This window comes from Heterodontus francisci, chromosome 38, assembly GCF_036365525.1.
Source record: "Heterodontus francisci isolate sHetFra1 chromosome 38, sHetFra1.hap1, whole genome shotgun sequence".
Classification (NCBI taxonomy): domain Eukaryota; kingdom Metazoa; phylum Chordata; class Chondrichthyes; order Heterodontiformes; family Heterodontidae; genus Heterodontus; species Heterodontus francisci.
This window is the reverse complement of record NC_090408.1, coordinates 23,162,632-23,187,744: the sequence shown is the minus strand read 5'-3', so window position 1 is coordinate 23,187,744 and position 25,113 is coordinate 23,162,632. Positions and strand designations below refer to the sequence as shown.

General features: G+C 41.5%; 1 protein-coding gene across 14 annotated transcripts in view; it reads right to left on the bottom strand.

Moving 5' to 3' along the window:
* Nucleotides 1-25,113, bottom strand: part of LOC137352421 (protein unc-13 homolog C-like) — a 612,014-nt gene that overhangs the window by 186,646 nt on the left and 400,255 nt on the right. For all 14 annotated transcript variants that reach the window (XM_068017812.1, XM_068017814.1, XM_068017821.1 and 11 more), the window contains 6 exons: nucleotides 20,097-20,212; nucleotides 19,281-19,444; nucleotides 11,678-11,828; nucleotides 8,289-8,357; nucleotides 4,461-4,550; nucleotides 1,948-2,076 (listed from right to left, as the gene is read on the bottom strand). In XM_068017812.1, coding sequence (XP_067873913.1) covers nucleotides 1,948-2,076; nucleotides 4,461-4,550; nucleotides 8,289-8,357; nucleotides 11,678-11,828; nucleotides 19,281-19,444; nucleotides 20,097-20,212 — 719 coding nt within the window. The remainder of the gene's footprint in view (nucleotides 1-1,947; nucleotides 2,077-4,460; nucleotides 4,551-8,288; nucleotides 8,358-11,677; nucleotides 11,829-19,280; nucleotides 19,445-20,096; nucleotides 20,213-25,113) is intronic.

Sequence of the window (25,113 nt, the reverse complement as noted above, 5' to 3'; positions counted from 1 at the left end):
CTATCATGGACAGATGCATCTGCGGCAGGCAGATTGGTGAGGACGAGGGCAAGTATGTTTTTCCCTCTTGTTGGTTCCCTCACCAGCTGCCGCAGACTCATTCTCCAGCTCGGTCAGTAGTGGTGCTACCGAGCCACTTTTGGTGATGGACATTGAAGTCCCCCACCCAGAGTACATTCTGTGCCCTCGCCACCCTCAGTGCTTCCTCTAAGTGCTGTTCAACATGGAGTACTGATTCATCAGCTGAGGGTGGGCGGTAGATGGTAATCAGCAAGAGGTTTCCTTGCCCATATTTGACCTGCTGCCATGAGACATCATGGGGTCTGGAGTCGTTGTTGAGGACTCTGCCTGTGTGGAGTTTGCAAGTTCTCCCTGTGATCGCGTGGGTTTCCGCCGAGTGCCCCAGTTTCCTCCCACAGCCAAAGACTTGCAGGTTGATAGGTAAATTGGCCATTGTAAATTGCCCCTAGTGTAGGTAGGTGGTAGGAGAATGGTGGGGATGTGGTAGGGAATATGGGATTAATGTAGGATTAGTATAAATGGGTGGTTGTTGGTCAGCACAGACTTGGTGGGCCGAAGGGTCTGTTTCAGTGCTGTATCTCTCTATGACTCTATGACTCCCAGGGCAACTCCCTCCCAACTGTATACCACTGTGCCGCCACTTCTGCTGGGTCTGTCCTGCCGGTGGGACAGGACATACCCGGGGATGATGATGGCAGTTTTTCTTGTGCCACAGTTTGACTGCCTATCTGTGCATTCCATTGTCCGGCCACCTGCAATGATGCCTACTGCTCAGATCAACTTACTACATGCCTAGTCCTTGCTCAGTGAGGCCACAGGACTACCAGTGTGTCTGAACCACTGCACATCTTTAGAGCAGAATATTACCTTCTCCCACCAGTAAGTATTTTGTCTGTCCTGCAATTTAGTTCTTCATCTGGTACTCTGCCCATTCTAATATCCACTGCTTGCCTGTCTGTACAGTTATCTTTGCCCAGCCCATTGCGAGTTTTTGTGCATTGCTTGCCAACTGTCCAGCCTATTATCAGCTTCTCTTGCTGTTCTTTTGACCATCTGATTGTTTGGCTGCATAGTTCACAGCCAGACTTTTCATTCCTCTGTATGTTTCCAGCCTTTATTCACCTTGCTGTCATGTTGTTAGTATCTTCTGTTGTCCATCTGTTTGTACTGATTCCAACTAACTCTGCCCGTCTGTGCGTTAGGAACAGGGAAAGGTTTGTAGGCCAAGCAAGCCCGTTCCCTGCCGTAGCTGACCATCTAGAAAGAAAGGCCTTTCTGCAGGTCATCAGTTTTACTGCAGGTGGGATAAGGATTTGAAATATAGCTTCAGACTATATACATAATCAAAAGAAAAATAACGTGAAACTGCACTGTTAAGTTATGAAGTATTTGGTATTGCTACATTATCTTGAGAATTCCTTGGTGGCTGCTTTTTTTCTTCAAGTCCTGACAGTCTCAATCATCACAGATTGATCCCATTATCCAAAGTTTGTTTTTAAACTCTGAATATTCAACTCGTAATACATTGATGAAGAGGGCAATTAGACAGGTATAATAGCTCAGTGCTAGTTTTCTGAAACACAAGTGAAGCCATTTATATTTAGCTTGTGTATTATAATGAGTATCTGACTTGCAGTTTATCAATGAACCTCTCCGGAAAGATGCTGAATAATATATAGATGGTAATTCAATGTTCATTGCAATGTTGCTAAAGATAAAAAAAAATGTCCTGGCTAGAAGTTATGAGATTTTAAACCACTGCAAATAAATGTGCATCTAATATAGCTGTCATCTTGACTATTAGACTCAAATTGTAAACATTGTCGATTTTCCACACATCTCTTTGATGTGCAGTTTACTAGATAATTGTATAGTCATGGAAACTTTAAATGCAATATATATAAGATATTGAGCAAAATGTATTACCTGATCTACCAATTGGTTGTACAGATCATGACAGTTGTCAAAAATATACTTGTAGGTTGAGTCCAAGCAAGCTTTGACACAGTCTTTCACCACAGAACTTGCTCTTGGAGGGCTCTGCAGTTCTTGAACCTGAAATCATCAATGCTCAGCGAGTCAACAATTTTGAAATGCAAGGTGTGAAAATTAAGCACAATTCTTTATCCTGATAAGGAATATTAGGATATGTACATAAAATCAGCATTTGTGGTAAAGCGGTTAGCTGATTAGCTAGGGCAACTTCTGAGCTAACAAGAGGAAAATTAGCCGGAGTTCCTACTACTGACCATTGACCATCAATCACTACTGGAAGTGAGTGAGTGGGTTTGTGTGTGTTGGGTGAAATGTTGCTAGCTGTACTACCTTGCTGGAATGTATAACCTTCTGAGTGTCAGACTCAAACGTGAATAATGATCACTGGGGCGAGGTACAAGCGAGCACCCAGTGTCCGGAACTGCAACCTAGCATATAGTCAGCATTTACAGAAGGGAAGGGAAGCAATTTGGCTGGAAAATTTATCCAAGGGAAACACTATGGATTGAATATTCTTCAGTAGTAGAGGAACAATGTTGAATTTATATTATTAAAAAGAGGATTGAGAGATATTAGTTTTGAAACTAGCTAAATGAACTGCAGACTCTTTTCTGGTCCTGAACTTTCCTTTCTAATCAATTTACTGGGTATGTTTAGTAGTTAGTAGAAGCATGAATAATACATTCCAAAAGTTAACTACTCTTGGGCAAAGCCATTCTCATTCTTTTCTCCTCATACTATGGATATTCTATTAACTCAACAAATCATGTGGGGTAGTTTTCATTAAGAACTGTTTCTTTTAAGAGGTACTGCACCATGATGCTGATGCTCAAGTCTTTTCCTTCCCTTCCTCTAATACACTTTTATTATATTGCAACCCATGATCTTGCTCATTTCAATTCTTCCCAACAAGGTAATATCCAGGGTGAACTTTACCTGAAGTATGGGGGTGGGAGGCCGGGGAGATTGGCGATGATCGGGAGTCATGGTGGCAGCAGTTGGTGTACTTTAAATGCAGGGTCAGCAGACGCACAACAGGAAAAATTGCAATTGGTTCAACGGGCTGAATGGCCTTTTCTTGCTTCATAGAGCATAAGGAATAAATATTTTCACTTTTTGGCGGTCGGGGTGTGACGCAGAAGGAAGTTTGCAGTAAGCAGTGCAGTTCCATATATGGGGCTGGATTTTACTTTAAGTGGACGGGAATTAGCCACCGATTTTTACATCGGTGGTGAACCGGCTTCTGCCTAGCCCGGGGATCCATCCCACATTTTACAGGTCCCCAAGTTTTAATTGTCCCGAGGCGGGGCTTCCACCCACTTGAGGAAGGAAGTCCTGCTTCAGTGAGCTGCCGTCCAATCAGCCGGCCGGCAGCTCTTAGTGCCAACAGCGCCACCAGGAGAGTTGGCTACTGCTGGGACTGCAGCCCAGCCGACGCCATGGAGCCAGGAGTGAAGGTAAGTTGGGCATGCCTCACCAGTGAGATCGGTCGTGCCCTGGTGTGGCTAGAGTGGTCATTTGGGGGGAGGGGGGACGTCTTGGGTCCCAGGGGTGGATTGGGAGGCAGGGGTGGCCCTCATTCAGGGACTCTGTGCCCGACTGCCATGGCCCCCCCCCCAACTCTGGCACGCAGAAAGGCCGGCAGCTATCGCTGGGTGGCCTTTCACGTCCCCAGCATGCCTGCTTGCCACGGGTAAAATACCCATGGAGGTGGGCGAGGGCCCTTAAGTCACCATTAAGTGCCCACTTAAGGGCCTTGATTGGCTTCGGACGGGAGGACAATTTTTCCCTCCCTGCGCAAGTGCTGTAAAGTTGACTGGAGGCGGGAGTGGGGCGGATAGGCCTCCCGGAGCCTCCCGCTCAATTTTATGCCACCCCCCTCATCCTCCCCCATGCCACCATTCGACCCACTGGGGCGGCGTATAATTCAGCCCATGACCTTTGTTTGTGCATGTGACATAATGTTGTTTGTGATAGCACAGTCAACCCTACAGAAACAGTCACTTCATGACAAACAAATTCAGAGTACCCTGTAATATCTTTAGAACTACAGTCACAAAAAGGCTCAATTGAAAAAATGCTCAGTAATAAAATTAAACCAAATATTTAAAATGTTCTTTCAGAAAACAGATGTTGGATCATATGGCCAGGTTTGCAAGAACAAATGATCATATATCTATGGCACAATGTGGTACATCAGATTCTACATCAATTCAGTGTTACAGTCAGTGCTTGCTAATAGGGTCAAGTCACCAGAGAAACCTTATCTACACAAATGACAATTAGCAAAAGAAAATCCACATTACATGGAGTAAAATTTCAAAAAAAACTTTTTGCAGAATATATTTGTCATGAACAATAATGAACAAAGTAAAGTTGTCTTTACTAAAAATAAATTAACTACATTCCACATAATAGTCCCATTAGGTAAAATAACATCCTACCTTCATTCGGAAAAAGGTAATGCTGGTTAAAAGGTCCACAGTTGATTTCAGGTCTTGCAGTCTTTCTGGATTGGTTGCTGGGAAATTATCCTAGGAAAAGAAACACATAAAACTGATATAAAAACAGTAACTGCTGGAAATACTCAGCAGATCCTGCAGCATCTGTGAAGGGAGAAACAGAGTTAACGTTTCAGGTCCATAATCTTTCATCAGAACTGGGAAAAGTTAGAAATGTAATGGGTTTAGGGAGGGTGGAAAAAGAACAAAAGGAAGGGTCTGTGATAGGGTGGAAGATGGGAGATATTAAATGAGAAAAGAGTTGGTGGGGCAGAGTCAAAGGGAATAGTAATGGGACAAGTAAAGAGACAAAAGATGTAACCAGAGGAGGTGTGAATGGCAGAATGATGAACAGCTGCTGTCCAAAAACAAAAACAAGAGAAAAACAAAATTAAGACGGAAACATGCAAAGAAAAGGAAATAAAATGGGGGCAGAGATTACAGTCGAAAGTTATTCAATTCAATGTTGAGTCTGGAAGGCTGCAAAGTGCCTAATTGAAAGATGAGGTGCTGTTCCTCGAGCTTTTGTTGAGCTTCTCTGGAACACTGCAGTCGGCCGAGGACAGAGAGGCCAATGTGAGACCAAGGTGAAGAATTAAAATGGCAGGCCATCGGAAGCTCGGGGTCATGCCTGCAGACTGAATGGAGGTGTTCCGCAAAGTGGCCATCCGACCTGCATTTGGTCTCCCCAATGTAAAGCAGACAGCATTGTGAGCAGCGAATACACTATTCTAAATTGAAAGAAGTACAAGTAAATCGCTGTTTCCCTGGAAGGAGTGTTTGGGGCCTTGGATGGTGAGGAGAGAGAGGAGGTAAAAGGCAGGTTTTGCACCTCCTGAACTTGCATGGAAAGGTGCCGTGGAAAGGGGACAATATGTTGGGATGATTGAGGAGTGGAACCACATTTATCATTTTATGAAAGTCTCAAGTCCAGTGTGCGTCTGTCTCAGAGAAATAAAGCCAGTTATTTCATGGTGACCAGGAATTGTCTGCAAAGGGTTAAAAATGCCCTCTGGCTTCTAGAGTTTACAAACAGCTACAAGTAAAACAAAAGACTTGCATTTATATAGCGGCTTTCACAACCACTGGATGTATCAAAGTGCTTTGCAACCAATGAAGTGCAGTCACTGTTGTAATGTGGGAAACGCAGCAGTGAATTTGCACAAAGCAAGTCCCAACAAACAGCAATGTGATAATGACCAGATAATCTGTTTTTGTGATGTTGTTTGAATTATAAGTATTGGCCAAGACAAAGGGGATAACTGCCCTGCTCTTTGAAAGCGTCATGGGATCTTTCATATCCACCTGAGAGGGCAGACAGGGCCTCAGTTTAACGTCTCATCCAAAAGACAGCACCTCTGACAGTACAGCACTCCCTCAGTACTGCAATGGAGTGTCAGCCTAGATTTTTGTGCCCGAGTCCTAGAGTGGGATTTGAATGCACACCTTCCAACTCAGAGGTAAGACTGATACCCTGCCTTTTGAGACCATATACCCATCGGGAATACTTTAGCGATTCAGACCAGACTAGCTGCTGGACATATCAACCACGATCAATCCAATGATTGGAGTTCAATGACCAACTGGAAATAGTTCCTTCATTTTTATTTTCAACACCTCAATCCAACTTATTGAAGCTAAGTTCAGCCAGTTTCATAGAATCACAAAATCTTACATTACTGAAAAAGGCCATTCAGCCCATTGTATCTATGCCAGTCTCTGTCTCCCTGAAGTCTGCTACTATCCTCCTCACCGCTTACATTTTCAAGTTTTGTGTCATCTGCAAACTTTGAAAGTGTTCCCCTATACCCAAGCCCAGGTCATTAATATAAATCAAATAGAGCAGTGATCCCAACACCAATCTCTAGGAGACACCACTATATACTTCACTCCAGTCTGAAAAACAACCATTCATCATTACTCTCTGCTATCTGTCTCTTAGCTAATTTTGTATCAATGCTGCCACTGTCACTATAATCCCATACGCTTCAATTTTGCTAACAACTATTATATGAAAGCTCATATACACAAAATATACACAAAATCAACTGCACTACATTTATTAATGATCTCTCTAATTTGAGTTTGAAGATACCTGGTTTGATCTCTTTGCCTCAACATTGGTTTCTGAAAAAACTGTTACTTCTTTAATGTCTGAGATGTTCTTCACTGCTTGTACGTTACCATTACCAATTATTTTACTTAAAAGATAACTGTACTATATTTACCAAGCAGAAAGCTTTGCTATTGACCTTCCTATCTTCTGAAGAAAGTAGCTACACATGTCATCTATCTGGAGTTCACCAATAATTTCAGATCAATCAATGGTGCCTGAAAGTAACATCAGGCACATCTCCAGTCATACTTCATGCTGAGATATGAATTAAAATGCTTGACTTTCCACCTTATAGATACACACGAGCTGAAATACAGGGTTGGAACCAAGAATCCCCTAGCGATTCAATGCCACACTGTGCCTTATTTATCAAAAGGGGAATGAAAATGGCCTAAATCTATTTTAACGCTTTAAAAGAAATGTTGTTCTAGCATAATAAGCATTGTTTCCCTCTTACCCTTTTCATTGACTAAGTATCAGACTGCATTCCAAAGTTAATATAACAGTGGAATAATCCATGACGATTTCACAGTCCCAAATATGGATGGAAACAGCTATTGTTACTAAATAAAGGATTATGTGCATTAGTCAATTGTTCTTGTGGAATAGGGAAAAACTTGGTATAAATTAGTTTTGCTTTAAAAAAGCATATTTTTTCCTGGTGCACATTTCAGACCAGGGTGTCCGTTGTATCAGAGGAAGGACACCATGTAGATTTTGAAAATAATTGTGAATTCTTAATTTGCCATTCATTGAACAATCCAGTGTTCCTTATCTTCCAGAAATAATTAAGAAAGTACGTCTAATTAGATTTTGTCCAAGTGTACCTTTTGAAACCGATTCAGGCGGTTTTATAGATCAATGAAAAATTCTTATCCATCAACCTTTTCCTGATATCAAAGTACTAAGTGTTAAGCAGGTGACTATGTCAGCAGCTCAAGGCAGGCTTGTAGTGAATTGGTAGCTGATTTTTCATTGCCTTCGATCTTCTTTCCACTGAAGTTCACAGAATGATAGTTCAAAGTCTTTTTGGAGATGTGTTTTCTAGTCTCACTGTCAATTTTACTTGGTTTGAAATTGAAAATTTTGGCAATATTTTTCAAGTCGATGGAAAATAACTGGCACGTGAAATACTGGCTGCCGATTCACTAAAGCCCATTTTGCGCCGCCGGTATAGACGCAGGTCACCCACTAAATACATTAGAAGTGCAAGGATACTGTGCCTAAACCTGTCTGAAAGCAAGGTATTCTAAAAGTCAAAAATTTATTACAAGCAGGGAGAAATATTGCTCCGTAACAGATGTTTCAGTCACTCAGCACTACGTTTCACAGTGTCCAAATACACTAGCTCACAAATTCTGTTCAAAGCAGCAATGTTTAAATAAATATTCAAGGCATCATCCATTGAGTGGTTGGTCTAATTAAGTCTTAGAAAATCTATCTCCTGCAATGTTGATGCTGAATCTCCCCAGTTCCGTAACTGCTCTCGCCAATAACCTAAAGTTGAGGTTTTCATTAAATGTAAAGTTTCAAGTATTTCCTCATAGATATGACAAACTGAAACGAAGAGAAACCTGAAGCAAAGGAGGAATATCTACTCAGCTACATATAACCTGTGTCAGAACATATCATCATTGCATATTGTCTATACATACCCTATATTTAGATAGGTCAATCCTCAGTGAGTTGTGTAACTGATCCAACAGCTTTATAAATTTCTCTCTCTGTAAAATAAATAAAATATAAATTTTTGTATGTCTTTGGAAAACACTATTGAAACTTTCAACTCTTCAACCATAAATATTTATCAGGAAATGAAGATAAAATTATGGATAAGCACAGTTTCTATATACATCCTTCTCCCCAATGCCAATTCCTTGTGTCATATTTAATTGATATTATATAAGTATGAGCATTTTCATGCAAAACTTTGTTTTGCTATTACCTTGAAAAAGTAAAAAAAAAATTCAAATGTTTTACTGCAGATTGCTAAGATCTAAGTGTACCAATGCAGAATCAGACTTAATTTTAGAAAGCCTCTTTCACCATACAAAAAAAAAATCAATTTAACACAGTGCTATCATGATGAATAGAAGTGCCAGCGTAATTTATTAAGAACATTATTCTGTGATGTTGTAGGTAATCTACAGATAATATGAATTTTGCTGAGACAATCAGCAGAAACTCTGGGAACATGCATAGTTCATTTTCACCATTTAATTGATTCCCAAGAAACTATCATATTTTCAACTTAGAATAGATACTCAGGTCTTCAGGAAATGTAAGGGATTTAATGAGCTTTTGATGGAAAGGAAACCTGCCACACAGTTTTATAACAAATTCTCCAAAATTAAAAAACAAAATTCATCTTACCCATCACGGTTTAGCTTTCTCTTACTTTGTTTCAATAGAGTTGATGAATAGTCAGTGATTGCATGAAATTGGCTGCAGAAATACATTTTTATGCTAAGGCATTTTATTTAGAGGGGCAGCAGTTACAAATATGCTTCTTGGCACATCCAAACTAATGAATATGGTTTACTGTGAAATAGTTTGTGCCATATCTATAGTAAAGCAATTGCTAATATAGATATGTTTGAGCAATTTAACAGATTAGTGAAAGTTATTCATTTTAACCAGTTTTGGTGCTAAGCATTTGAAAATTATATTAAAATTATGAAAATCTATGTAATATTTCAGACTGTTAATTTTCAACATTTAATTTCTTCAGCAAATATTCAGTCAAATGCTTTGTACCTAATTGTGTATCATGTCATATTAGTTCAAAATACAAGGTTATTTGCAGAAAGAAATAATTTATATATCAATTACACATCAAAGAGAATTATTTATGAGGAAAGACATGAACAAGGTGCTCTTCATCATGTTAGAGCAGAATAGATTGTGAGAAAATCTGATAACTATGTTGAAAATTCTGATAGATGATTTGGTAAGTCGGGAAACTTCCAGCCCCTGGTCAGTGAATCAGTAACTTTATGGCAACAAAGGGAGAGGATGCAGGAATGAGTGCAGCAAGCCTACTATATAGATTAATTGCAGTAACACATGACAGCCTTAGTGCCTCCACAGAAATTCTAGACCAGGTGAATACGGGGCAGTAAGTGCATGGTGCAATGTGCTGTCCACAATTTTACATTTACTCCAGTGTAAAAGTCTGTGCAACAGCAACTTTCATCTTGGTTAATTGTTTCCCGGATTCATGGATATTACCAATTTTTCAGCATAGGTTCGTAGAATTGTCCTCAGTTGCATTGTCACTATAGCATCTTATACCTCCTTCAAGTTAGGAAATGTTGCATTTTGTGCAACAAATTCTGGGGAAAATATAATTCTTTTCTGAAAATGTCTGCCTAATAATGTGGTGAAGCTACATAATTTGCTACAAACTGACTTTCGCAATGATGGAAAATGCAGTGCAAAATGCATCAGATTGGGATCAAGTGTGGAACCGCCTCATAAGCTTTGGAAAGTGCTGCAATATTAACCTTTCAAGTTTTTAAAGTTTCATAAAAGTCCAGGCAATCTTCTAACTTGGAATTCCTAATATTTGAAAATAACCAATTCTCCTGAGTACCGACCAAACGTTAGAAATGTTATTAAGCAGGTAAGTTGAGCCTGCAATTCTTTTAAGTATATACATAGATACACCACAGAGCTTTGCTTTCCCCTAACTAAAAATGATGTGAGATGAGCAGTACAACTCAAGGCTTCTATACTGCGACACTCTAAAACTGAATTGAAATATGACAATAACTGAAACTTAAAGCATAGTAAGAGTAATGTTGGAAGTTAGCAATATTTTCTTTAAGATATAGTGGAGAAAGCTAACTAACCAAAAGACAGCTCAACTGAATTAAATAAGAATTTAAAAGGAGACAAATGACTTATCGACCCCATTACAGTACTGGTTTACAGCTGGCAGTTTATTTTCCATAGCAATGATTTCCTAGAGTCAGTGGCAAATATTGCAGTCGCATTGCCAGTACTTAATGATGGTGCAGCCTGTAGCAGGTACAACTTTTGATTTTATTTAAGGACATTGAAACTCTTCCAAAACATTTTCCAGAAGGCTGAATTTCGAATTCTAAGGCCGAGATTTTACAGGTGCCCCCCCTCCCCCCAAGACGGGATTGCAGGTGTGGAGGGGGGTGGTGGGAGGTCAGGGTGAGCTTGGAGCATCGCGACAGGTGGAGGTGGGGGAAGAGGTGGGGAGAGCGGGGTGGAGGGCCCGTCACCCAGTGATTTTTCCAGGTGTGGGAGAGGCCAACAAATGGCTTTACCACCCAGAAGCTAATAGGTGGCCTATTAACAGCCAATTAAGGGCTGCTTCCTGCCGCGGTTGGGATCTTACCAACAGCGGGGGTGGGGGGGGGGGGAGGCTCTGTTGTGCGGGGAGGATGCCTTGTAAAATGAAGTGCCCTCCCTGTAGGCTCAGGGTTGCGGTTCCTCCTTCGTGGGCAATTTGTGGCCCCGCCATGAACAACTTTACCCCCCCCTCCGAGGATCGCCCTCCCCCTAGACTGAACGACCATCCCCACACCCCAGCTCACCAGAGCCTTCTGGACTGGTTCCGACGATCCTGCCTTACCTACCTCTGTTCTAGAGTTCCACTGCTGGGCCGGGGTCTGAAGCGTCTGCAGTACCTGCAGTGGTCACCACTGCTGCTGTTACTGTAGAGCTGCCTGCCCTCTAATTGGCCGGCAGCTCTTGGAGGTGGGATTTCCCCATCCCTTTAAAGGCTTTAAAGGGATGGGGATCCTGCCTCTGAAAACTTTGAATCAAAAAGACTGGAGGATCGCTCCGGGGGGGCATGAGAAAGCCTTTTCAGCCTGGTGCCAGGAGCCTTGCCTCCAACACGAAATCCAGCCCTTACAGTTTAAAGGAAACAAAATGGATTGTGACCCTAGTTTCTTCTTTGGTTTATTTTTATAAATCAATGTTGCTTTCAGATATCATCTGGATTCTTAATTAATTTGCAAAACAAGATTTCAATACAAAGATGCATAACTCATATTGGACTTACTCCAAAGTTTGAAGCAGCAAATCGATCTGAGGCTGAAACATTTGTTGAAGCTGTCGTATGTGCAAAATAGGCATTAATATTGGCCAACAAAGTGCTCATTACAGCAGGAACCCCTGGGCACATATATTTGGATGACAGACAGGAGAAATGCCTACAAGAAAAAAATAAGAGTTAAAACATTTATTACAGATCGTATTTTTTTTTAAAGGGATAGTACCAATTTATATCTTTGTTGTCACATTTAGATACATGGTTACATGTCACCAACATAATTCACAATAAAATGCAAGCTCTTCTGTGATGAAATACATTTATAGGGCTGGATTTTATGGCCCCCCCCCCCAGAGGCGGGGTCGGAAGTGGGGCCCCATAGAATTGTGACGGGAGGGAGGGGGATGGAGGACCCGTCGCCTCCCTGTCGCCAAGTGATCTTGTCGGGGTGGAATAGGCCGACAACAGCCTTCCCACCCACAGGCCAATTGAAGCCCTTAAGTGGCCTATTAATGGCCACTTAAGGGCCTCTTCCTCCTGCCACTGGGATTTAACCAGTGGAAGGGGATGACTATGCCATGCAGGGAGGTCTCTCAGTAATACGAGGCGCCCTCACTGTGGATTGGGGGGGTGGGGGGAGGTGGTGATCCCTCCTTCATTGGCAATCTGAGGCCCACAGAGGACCCCTTCTGGGAAAAGCTCTACCTCCCTGGGCCCCCCTCCTCCTGCACAACATGCCCACCTTCCGACCCCCTCCTCACCGGGGCCTTCTGGACTGGCCCCAGCCACCCCACCTCACTTACCTGACGTCCAGGTCTCGAGCACTGGGCCTGTGTCCAAGGTTTCTGCAGTACCAGCAGTGGCCACCACTCCTGGTGGCGCTGCCATTACTGCTGAGCTGCCAGCCCTGTGATTGGCCGACAGCTCTTGGAGGAAGGATCCCCGTCTTTAAAAGGATGGGGATCCCGGCGCCAGCACCTAAATGCCAGAACAACGCAATATCGCGCCAGGGGAGGGGGGGCTTAGAAAGGCTGATGTGGAGTTTCCCCCACCTTCTCAACCTGGCACCGGGAGCCCCACCATTGCCACAAAATACAGCCCATAAATTCCCTTCCATTCAATAAATTCCAATCCACAACTCCTCAGATAATGAAGCACTCTGTGCCCACGTGCAGCAAGATCTGGACAACATTCAGGCTTGGGCTGATAACTGACAATTAACATTCACTCTACCCAAGCGCCAGGCAATGACCAACTCCAGGAAGAGAAAGTCTAACCACCTCCCCTTGACATTCAATGGCAGCACCATTGCTGAATCTCCCACTATCAACGCACTGGGCATTCATGAACCAGAAACATAACTGGACCAGCACCTAAAAATACTGCAGCTCCAAGAGCAGGCCAGAGGCTGGGTATTGTGTGAATGTTTCAAAATTTGATCTATAATTCTCCTGATAGCCTACTGGGTAAAAACAACTTTCAACGTGGTACTAAACCATACATACAGGAAGTACCAGGTTTGAATCCTTTGGATTGATGGATCTCAACTAGGTCAGTGATAATGCTGCTACAATTGTCTCAGAGTCCATGGGCTAGGGTAGGACTTGAAGAATGACCACTTGGGTAAGTTACGAAAATGGTACCATTCCCCATTTCTCCAGGGGATGATCAAAAGAACCGCCATGGGAATTCAAGCCCAGAGATTTTAGATCTGAGGATTTTTGGAAATGTTTACACATTTTTAAAAAAGTAAATTGTGTTTTATGTATTTCAGTTCTATACTATTATCATTGCAAGAAACACCAAGCTTGCATTTGTACAGCATCTTCCACATTCTTGGGACACCCTGCAGTGCGTCACGGCCAATGAATTACTTTTGAGGTGTGGTCACTGTTATTTTGTAGGTTTTGTTGATTGAGATACAATTAGCCAGATCACCAGGACAACTCCCCTGCTCTTCCTTCAATAGTGCCATGAGATCTTTTGCCTGAACAAGGCAGGAAGAACATGGTTTAATGTTTCCTGCTGTCATAGGATAACATCTTTGACAATACAGCAATGCATTGAAGTGTCAGGGCATATTATATATTCAAGTCCTGGAGTGGGAAATGAACATTCAACATTTTGTCTCAGAAACAAGAATACACCCATCTTTGAATAGCTTATTGCTGTAATAGTAAAAGCAAAATACTGTGGATGCTGGAAATCTGAAATAAAAACAAGAAATGCTGGAACCACTCAGCAGGTCTGGCAGCATCTGTGGAAAGAGAAGCAGAGTTAACGTTTCAGGTCAGTGACCCTTCTTCGGAACTGACAAATATTAGAAAAGTCACAGATTATAAGCAAGTGAGGTGGGGGTGGGGCAAGAGATAACAAAGGAGAAGGTGTAGATTGGACAAGGCCACATAGCTGACCAAAAGGTCAAGGAGCAAAGGCAAACAATATGTTACGTGTGTTGAAAGACAAAGCATTAGTACAGATAAGGTATTAACGGACTGAATATTGAACAGCAGCAAGTGCAAACATGAAAAAAAACCAGTGGGTAAGCCTTGTCCAATCTACACCTTCTCCTTTGTTATCTCTTGCCCCACTCCCACCTCACTTGCTTATAACCTGTGACATTTCTAATATTTGTCAGTTCCGAAGAAGGGTCACTGACCCGAAATGTTAACTCTGCTTCTCTTTCCACAGATGCTGCCAGACCTGCTGAGTGGTTCCAGCATTTCTTGTTTTTATTGCTGTAATAATGTTTGCTACAGTGTCATGGTTTGTGAAATGGAGGAAAATACAATGCCATCTGGCTCAGGGCAACAGTCAGTACATTAGGCCTGCTGGAAATCTAAAGGTTAACTATCCAAATGCAACCTATTTTAACAATTTGCATTGCAGGTATTTTTGATAGCCTAATTATCAGGAATGAATTATGAACTACTGAAGAAAATCCATTTTAGAGCAAAATGTCACTAAATACATCTCAAATACAGTCTAATATAAAGGATCTATAAGCCTGCCATACAATCTAATCAACACATCATTTATTGTCAGTGTATTCATGACAGGAATGTCCAAATAGGAAAAAGAAATATCAACTTTAAATACATTACGTTCACTCACTAGACTGTGTTGATGTATTGTCACAGAACTGTAAAGATGAATAATAGTTTGTGGTTGTAAGAGAAAAGGCCGCTTAACCAACTAAGAGCTGCAAAACATTTTCCAAACACTGTCAAATGTGATTTCTTAATTACACTTAATTCTATATTTGGAGAGAATTGAATCACAATCCTGTTTTGCAATGCAATTCAAAAATAACTGAAAATAATTTTACCTGTTTACGTTATGGTTTAAGTTCAAACCATAATATTTCAAAGGCTACATTTCTTGCAAATTTTACCAAAAACCTAAATGTTTCAAGATCAAGACTTTAACTGACTTCCCCTTCTCTGATCCTGCTAATATTATTACAAATTGTCCTCTATTTCCAAATTTCACTATAGTAAAATGTAGTAATTGTACCCTGCAGGTATTCAGAGTGAATTAATTAACAAATATTGTAACCCTTAGAGAGTACATACAAAATACAGAATGAGACACAGGCATAATTTTAATTCCCATTGTTCTTTGCAGCAAAATAATTTAGTTTAATGCTAGAATATTTCACAGCAGTAAATATCAATTAACACAAAGAGCATTTTATGGTTGCTGGTTACTTTATTAATTGGAAAAAGTCCCATGTGGCTGGGGATTGGTGGGGAAGGGAGGGAGGTGAGGGAAGGGAGGGAAGCAGAATTGTCCACCATTCTCTCACTGGTATAGGGTGACGTATTTCATTAAGATTAGCAGAATTTCCCAGGTCTCAACAATGTAAAACCTGTCACTTTAATGATGTCCACAGGCATGTTGAGGAAACACTGTCTGAGATCAAACTCTGCACAATCCTCCCTGCAGGCATACTCATCAAGCTGAGGAGAAACCCAAACAACTACAGTCACTCGCTGCCAAATCCTCTCCCTATCTCTTTCAAAGGTACTGACTGGGATGCCGTTCCAGTTACTGGTGGCTCCCCTGTACCCCAAATACAGGTCATTCTTCACGGATGAGCCAAGGTTGGCAGGCTATAAGACAGCAAAGCTTAGGCCAATGCTTGCCTCAAGTGGTACATATTTTCCAGGAGGATTCACTGAATGAAGCAGCTCCTCAATGTTAGAACTCAGTCAGATGGTGAACAATACAACATCGGAGCCTAGTCTTTATACACTTTTAAGCTTTTATTTACAGAGACATGCATTGCACATCGTGCACCTCTAACCAATAACTCCTCTTTCAGTCTGCTCCTATATATATGAGCACAGATGAATCGCTAATTAATAACCACCACTGAAATACAATTGACATCCAATTGATATACAATTAACCTTCAAGCAGGATAGTTTGCCACTTGTCTAACCCAGGGGTGTTGAGGCCAAATGCAATCCCAGGTCAGTTGGTTCAGGACAGATTGTGAATCAAACCTGGAACCTCCAAATCTGCAATACTGGAAAAGCTAGGTTCAAATCCAGTTCAATTTTATGATTTAATTGTTGCTGTATGCTAAACTTTATAAGCTACAATCAGTGTCCAGCACAGGAAGTTTTTGTATTTCATCCACTGAGATTTCAAGGGTGATCCATATGTTTAAACATAAGCAAATGTAACTTGTTACTTTTAATATACAAGACAATCCCAGTTCATGTGCCCACGCAGTGCATTTTGAGGTCTTAGCTTTTGTGCCTAGGGTTGCCAACGTTTCAAGATCGTCCTGGAATATCCAGGCATTAAAGATTAATCTCTTGGACACGTCTGCAAACAAACCAAAAGAAAAATCATAAGGGTATTAAAAAGGTATTTTTTTTCCATTTTCTTTGAACACTTTTTAAAAATTATTAAAATATTGGAGATAGGCCAAAAAAGGCCTTTTGGCTAGGCAGGTAGGAGATCACGAGATGCAACCTCCCAGAATATGTTCAACCCTACTTGGGCCAGTCTTTAAAAAAACACTACATGCAAGTTTCCAGCAAATTTGCACTTGCCTCCCTCTCTTTAAAATGATTATTGCTTTTGGCCTCGGTCTTTTTTTAAATGGTCTCTTTCTGTTGTTTTTCTAAATAATTTGTGTGCCCAAGGTATCCAGGAAAATTGTCGGCTCGACTTTCCCACAAGCTACTTCAGTTTGAAACTAAATAAAATAGCACTCCCTCAAACTGTAAACATTAGCTATAACCTTGGCAATTCTCTTACCATGACTGCCTGAAAGAATTTTTGAGGATAGCCATTGAAAATTAGAGTCTAACCACGCTGGAGTGTTCCTATGTACTATTCTAAGCTGTGTAGCAAACTAAAATAGCACCATGCCAGACCAAAACTTTGCTCACAACATGCTCCTATAGTTCCCAACATTGCCGAAGCATTGAAATCGAGGTGAGAGATTCCTATATACGAGGAGAGAATCAGGTATGGAGCATGATGACAGGCCTCAGTGAGAGACAAGGAATGGAACCAAGCCTTCAACACTGGGGTGGGCCTTGAAGATAGGAAAGAGTAGGACTGAGACACTTGCAAAGGCCTCAGTGGAAGAGAGAGACGAGAGCTGCTGCATGTCACAAGTATCTAGCCTGGGTTTATCGAAAAATTCCTTCTTTAGTTAATCTAGTTTCAAGACATAGCATCATGTAATTGTTTACAGCGATATTAGAAAGGAGGTCAAAAAATCAACTAAAGACAGAAAACAATAAAAAGGGCCAAGAAAATGCAAAATCAGCAGAAATTCTGTAATTGAACTTTCCTATTACAAAAGAAAGCTGAAGCAAAAATGAATAACGAGGCCTGTAGCTTTATATCTTAATAAATTATGAACTTGCCAAGTGGAGCCAATAGGTTATATGCATTTTTCTTTAAAAAAAAGGTCAGTCAATAATCATTAAATTTAATTAGAAAGAACACTTTTGTTCTGGACTTATTTTTAGTCTCTTTAGGTTCCTAATGGTGGTCTAAAAATACTTTGTACAGATCTCACTGATGTGGTGATGGCAGCTAACTGGCAGGCTGATGTTTTTCATTGCAGCAAACAAATATTTTCCATGACTACTGACGAGAAATGGCTTCTTAAACTTGTCATTATACACACTGGCCGGAAATTTACACCCCCCCCCCCTCCCACAAAGAGTGGGAAGGTGACAGGGGGTGTAAAATGAAGTGGGAGGCTCAGGGGGCCCTTCCCGATCCGTTCCCGCCTCTGCTGCCACTTTACGCAGGGGGGCAGTGGTGAAAAACTGCCCGACAGCACCAGGCCAATCAAGGCCCTTAATTGGCCACTTAAGGGCCTCCGCCCACCACCACAGGGCAGCCCAAGCCTGAGAAATGCCGCCCGACGGCCTGGGGGCCCTCATGATCAGGCACCCTGTGCCCGACGGAGGGCCGCCTCCGCTGTCCCAACCACCCTCAACACCCAAAACACACCCCCCGTTCCCCCAATCGACCACCCTTGCCTCGTTGGGGCCCAACCGATCACTCCCAGCAAGGCAACAAAAACTTACCTTGGTCCCGGGCTCCCCAACATCATCTTCTTGAAGCTGGACTGCAGTCCCAGCAGTGACCACCGCTCCCGGTGGCGCTGCTGGGACTAAGAGCTGCTGGCCCGCTGATTGGCCAGCAGCTCCATTAGGCAGGACTTCTTGCCTCAAGTGGGTGGAAGTCCCTCCTCAGAACAGTTAAAGGCCGGGGAACAGCAAAATGCGGGTCGGATCGCCAGGCCAGGTGGAAGCAGGTTCGTCACTGACCTTTCAGATGGTTCACTGAGTTAGCACAGCTGACAAGAAATCATACCAAATTTAAATTCTCTTGAGTTTAGCTTTATATGTACAAGTTATTTCAGTGAAACTATTAATTTGTGTTCAACAATCAAAGCAACGTACAATGATTACATTCCAATTTAAAAAAATTCATTGCTGGGATGTGGGAGTCACTGGTGAGATCAACATTTATTGCCCATGTCTAGTTGCCCTGAATAGGTGGTCCTGGGCTGCCTTCTTGAGCTACTGCTATTCTTTGTTGTGGTGTTTTGATGCCACGGAGTGACACTGACTTCAGAAAGCACTTAAAAGTTAACCATGTTGTTGCGGAACTGCAGTCACATATATATGCCAGACTGGGTAAAGATGGCAGGGGCCCTTCCCTGAAGGGTAATAGTGAAACAGTTGGGTTTGTATGACAATCTGACAGCTTCATGGGCACCTTTATTGACACCAGTATTTTATTTCCAGGTTTATAAAACTGAATTCAAATTCTCAAAGTGCATGGTCGGATATGAATTCACATCAGAGTTAACATTTCAGGTCAGTGACAAAAGGTCTCAAACCTGAAACGTTAACTCTGCTTCTCTCTCCACAGATGCTGCCAGACCTGCTGAGTTTTTCCAGTACTTTCCGTTTTTATTTCAGATTTCCAGCATCCGCAGTATTTTGCTTTTATTTTAACTTCTTTATACGAGTTCACATCCTCCGATCCCTTAAGAGTCAAAATTGAAACCATTTAGGTCTAGGATAACTGAACAAAAAATTGCAAATACGTTACTTACGTCATGGCCTGGTAAATTGACTCAACTCCATAGCGCATTGCAAATTCATCTACAATTTCTTGAGCAAAATCTTCAAAGTATACTTTCCATGCCTCATCACCTTTCACTTGTGGGATTTTCACGATACCGTTATATTTTGTATCAGTCAAATAATTGAATAGGTTCTGAAGGTAATAAGAGTTATGTTAAATCTATGCGTTGTATTTCTGGCCTTCTTGACGATGATCTCATTCTATTCATACAGCCCAAATTCTATTTTCATTTCAATGCATATTACAATTTTCCTACTTGTGTCTTTTAAAAGAAAGGTAACAACATAATTTACATGAACGACAGACACTAAGGGGCAGAAATCTGTCTTGGGTGGTAGCGCAAAAAAGGCAGTATTGGATTGACCACGTGTTATACATAGCATCTGATATTTAATTCCATTGACAGCAACGGGCGGCCGATCTGATATCACCTGTTTTTGTGCCACCTCCCGAGACAAATTTTCCTATCTCCCCGCAATACTTTACCAAAAGCTCTTTTGCAAACATTACAATGCTATGTTAATAAATCGATTAAAATACAAGGCGCATAACCATCTATCAAATCAAACAAGACAGCAGGATAATAGTTCTGGATTAAAAGTTTTTGAACAGGAAGGCTTTTTTGATCAACATAATGTGGGTGCCATTGGTAACTTTCAATCGAAACAGAAGATTGTCCTGTTTATTCTTCAGTTGGAACCAAGTACAGCACAGTTACACTGTGCAAAATTAGTGTAGATTTGAAAATTATGAAACATTACATAGTTGTGCTATAGTCCCTCACCTCATGTAAACATGTATACTGCACATGATACGGGGCTACTTTTTCTTCTCCTTTAATTTCAACGCTGATTTTCATTCTAATTGCACCTGAAACAGCCGATTTGTCCGTTCTCTTCTCTGTAAAACAAAAAACACAGTGCATAATTCTGAGATATTCTACAATGCATGAAAATATTTTAGTGCTCATTCAGATGTTAATGATTTATAAATAGAATGCACGTGATACATTAATGAAGTCCCTGAAGATTGTTCATCTCCTCCTTTCATTCATGGATAATAATTGTTACTCATGTTGTAAATTGATCTTTCAAGCTAAAAATTATTTTAGGATTCTCATTTACATGTACTCAAAATTAACTATAATAATCAAAAATTGAAATAGGATGAATCAGAGTCAGATCAGGTACAGAAAAATAAATAGAGAGAAAGGAAGATTGGATTGAGAGGAAAAAAAGACAGAAATGAAAAGTAAGAAAGAAAATTAAAACATTTAAAACGAGAAATGTAACAACATTTAGGAACGACACGCCACAGTTTCAACTGTTCCCTTTCTGGGCTGGAGGGATTGAGTGGCATTGCACAAATCTCATTATTAAAAAGGTCCTTGCGCTGTTACGTACTAGCCCTAACTTCTTACAGCCAATTTAATTGGTAATTAATGCACAAATATCGCATTTTCTTTCAGTACTTGATCCGTCATTGAATTCACTCCCTTTAATTCACCCTCCTTCTCTGTCCTTCCCATGGTTATTTCCCAATCCTTCAATCTCACTGACGGGTGCAGAGGTAAGTTTAATTAATGTCAGATACCATTAGGTATCATGCTACAGCAAATTCTGGCCCAATATTTACTGAGGTACAAGACAGCAAACTTTTATCTTTACTTTTAGCTATTTTTTCTTATCTTCATACATTCATTTCTCAGCCACGAGCTGATAACTCGGTATCTCTAAATTATTTCCCCTTCGGATTTTACATGATATATGTTCTGCTGAGTAGTTTCCTTTAATCAAAGGTGTACCTCATTTGCTCCGGCTTTATTCTAGTTTTGCATTTGTTAATTGTTATTTAATTCACTCAAGTATGTGTCTTCAAACTCTCAATATTCTTGCATCCCCCACTTGGATTTTAATGTACTGTGATCAGCCTCCACACAGCTTTCATAGTTACACTCCTCCGTGGTGGATTCTATAGCAACCTGTCACTGTTTGATGAATTCCTATGTCTATGCCCCAGCATGCTGCTCTGGGTACATTTTTGTTTCCAGTTTCTTTTGAGGCTGGGAGCAAGCTTTTGCTTCCCACTCACTTCTCCTCCTCATCCTTCTCTTTAGAAGCACTGCCCAAACTGACAGAATCAGAACCAGAAATTCTACCTTTTACCAAGGAATAACTTTTACATAAAGAATGGAGATTCGCAATTGAACTGTAAAATGCGTTGCAAACTTGTTAATAATACTGTGGCTCTCCTGACCAGCCTCCCATCTTGAGCTCATCCAAAACTCTGCTGCCTGTATCCTAACTCACACCAAGTCTCGTTACCCATCACCTCTGTCCTCACTGATCTACACTGGTGCCCAGTTTGACAATGCCTCAATTTTAAATTCACATCCTTGTTTTCTAATCCCTCCATGGCCTCGCCCCTCTCCATCTCCATAACCTCCTCCAGTCCTGCAATCCCAGAGATCTCTGCAATCTTCCACGTCTGGCCTCTTGTGCATCGCTAATTTTAACCACTGCACTATTAGCAGCTGTGTCTTCAGCTGCCGAGGCCTTAAGCTTTGGAATTCCCTCTCTAAACCTCTCTTACTTTCTGCCTCTCTTGCCTCATTTAATACTCCTTAAAACCCACCTCTTTGACTAAACTTATCATCTGTCCTAATATTTCCTTATGTGGCTAGGACAACACTCCTGTAAAGGGCCTTGGGATGTTTTACTTTGTTAAAGGCTTTATGCAAATGCATGTTATTGTTGTTGTAGTTGTAAACATCTTGTTTTTTTTACTAACACACAGAAAAAGTTGATGATGAATGGAACGTAGCCCTAATTGATTAGCAAGATTCTCAATAACCAATTTAGTCCTTGCATTAATTCCACACATAAATAAACATGTTATCATTTGTCCCACTTCCCAAACCTGCCATGCTGATTGAAATGGTCAATATAGTGTCAAATTGGGAAACTTTGTGTTGTGATTCCAAGCTGATTGGGACCCGGCTAAACCCATTTCATGAGATCCTTACAACCAGAAGAAACTTTTATCTCATAGATTTGGGTTCAATCTGAATTTAGATACCAAAGCCAAAAATGTCAATCCGGCACACACATAGGGCAGTATTTATTTAGGTAATAGGGGTCTTGACCACCGGCTGAAGAGCTGTCAAGAGCCTCGCGTTGCCTCTTTGCAGGACAGCCCGCCACATCATTTGCCAATCAGGCACTTAAGTGGGCAGCAGCGGGCTTTGGATTAAGAACCCTGGAGATATAAGTCCCACCCTCTGAAAGCTGCCGACCAATGAGAGGCTATTCTACTGAGCTGTGCCATCGGGGAGGCGGTGACTGTTCCTGGTTGAGTACCCACCCGAGGCCTAGGATTGCCGAGGGACCCATGCCACAGGTGCATCATGGCAGGAGGGTTTCGCAGGGTGGGGGTTGCGAGGTAGGGGGGGTGTAGGGGTGTCGGCAGCAAGAGCAAGGGGGTGGATCTCAGCAGCCCCCGCCCACTTCTCGATGCCAGATCCCTCGATCAGGCACTGAGTGCCTGTGAATGTGGGACCTCCCCCTGGCACCACCCCCCTCCCCCCCGACCCCAGCCCCGGAGACGACAAGCAACTGGCATGGGTTTGCTTGCTATACTCGCCATGTGGTGACAGGCCCACCCACGGCTGGGCTAATTCTGGCAGTGGCAGGATAAGCCCTTAATTGGGGATTAGTTGTCCACTTAAGGGCCTCAATTGGCAGTGGGACAGGAAGGCTGTCCACGGGCTTTCCCACCATGGACTTAATTAGGGTGGAGGCAGGAAGTTGGTAGGGTCCCCACCTGTCATTATCCCACCTGATTAAATGTTCTCCCACCTTCAAACTCGCTGTGAGAGACAGCAATCCCTTTCATGTGGTATAATTACTGCCAGGTGTTCTAAATGTAATTACTCTCCATAAAGCTACCATTAATGATTATTGTTCCCAAATTATCATTTGCAGGATCAAGTCACATGTCTCATCAAACTAAAAAAGATCAATCGAAAGCCGAGCAAAGGTGAAAAAGATAAATTGCCCTATAGTAGAACTGGGCAGCCGTGATAATCAATTTGTTTGTAACTTTGTTGCTTGATTGTAGAAATTGGTACAAACATACTTAGCATTTCTCATTGGCAATATCATAAATCAGTTAGGATTTCATAATTACTTTTAAATGGTGAACAGCTATCTTGTTTATCCCAAATTCACATAAAAGTTAATTAACATAAAAGAGAAACTGGGGATTCAGGGGTTCTGAAAATGTGTAACAAATGATCAGATTCTTCTCTGTATGTTGGCAAATATTGTTTTAAATTTCAACCAGCAATTGAATATTATCCTTGCACATAAAGACACAACTGCTAATGGTGTTCAACACATGAACAAAAACAATATTAGACTGCACGAATGTGGTCTAAATATATACAGCGCATGGAGTTACAATTTCTTCTGGAGTTAACTGTCACGAAAAGTAAATGCAAGTCAGTAACAAAGACTTGTAGTAAGTGCTGCTTCATATTTTACACCTATTGTAAAAGACTTGAAAGGCAATTAATGAAAAAAACCCATAAAATGCTCTGTAAAGGTTACGATGCTCTTGTTCAAAGCCAGTGATGGTAAAATTGTACGGCTTTGTTAAGAAGAGAATAGGAGCAAATACTGAATGCTACATTTTCGCAGAGTGGAGATAAATAGATCAAGATTTGGAGTATCAGCACAGCTAGTACTTATTGTGGGGGAAAAAGTCAGCAACTGATTTAGGTTGAATGACTAGTTAAAGCGTATTCTCCTGATAAACCCAATTCCTACTGGCAGTTCTGCCCTGAAGCAACTCCAGCTGAGAGTCCCAATATGAGCCAACTCCTGCTGACAGCTCTGGTCCAATCTGCTCCCTTTGGCACCAACATGCTCAAATGAATAAACTTACAACTGGTAAATCAGACAGAGGCCTTTTCCTTTCAGTGTGGAAGTGTTTTATTTGCTTCAGTCACATCTTTAAAAATTAGCTCTCGTACCTATTTCCCCATATAAGCCCATCCTCTCCATTGTATGAGTTCCTGATTGCTCAGCTTTTAGCCCATTAATTTGAATTTGAGAGATGCCAGTGAGAATCAGATCATGTCATGGGTCTTAGCAGGAATCTGGCTGGAGAACCACACAGTTAGGCTGGGCTGTCTGACAAGATCTCATTGCCCTCATCTGTAAACCAGGCATTGCAACATCTTCATTAGATCCATGTGGTCTCCACTGCTAGATGAATTAAATATTCATCTTTCTGCCATTTCCTTGGTAATTTACGGCAAATAAGCATTGTTACAGATATGCCCTGACTGACCAGTTATATGTAGCTCAAGTTTTCAAATATTTGTAAGAAGCTCAACGCAAGCCTGAGGAATAGGACTTCATCTTTTGACTGGACACTTTACAGCCTTCCGGACTCAACATTGAGTTCAATAATTTTAGATCATAACCTCTGCCACCATTTTTTTCTTTTTTCATGTTTTTTGATGGTTTGTTTTTTTCCCCTTCTTTCTTTCTTTACCCCTTTGCTTTGCTTTCAGACGGCTGCTATTCTGCCATTCACAACTCATCCAGTCACAGCTTTTGTTCTTTTGTCCCATGACCACTCCATTTGGCTTTGTACCATGAAATCATTTGTCATTTAATCTCTCCACCCCACCACAGACCTTCCCTTTTGTTCTTCTTCCCCCTCCCCTTTATCACTTGCTCAAAACTGATCACATTTCTAACTTTTCACCGTTCTGATGAAAGGTCACAGAC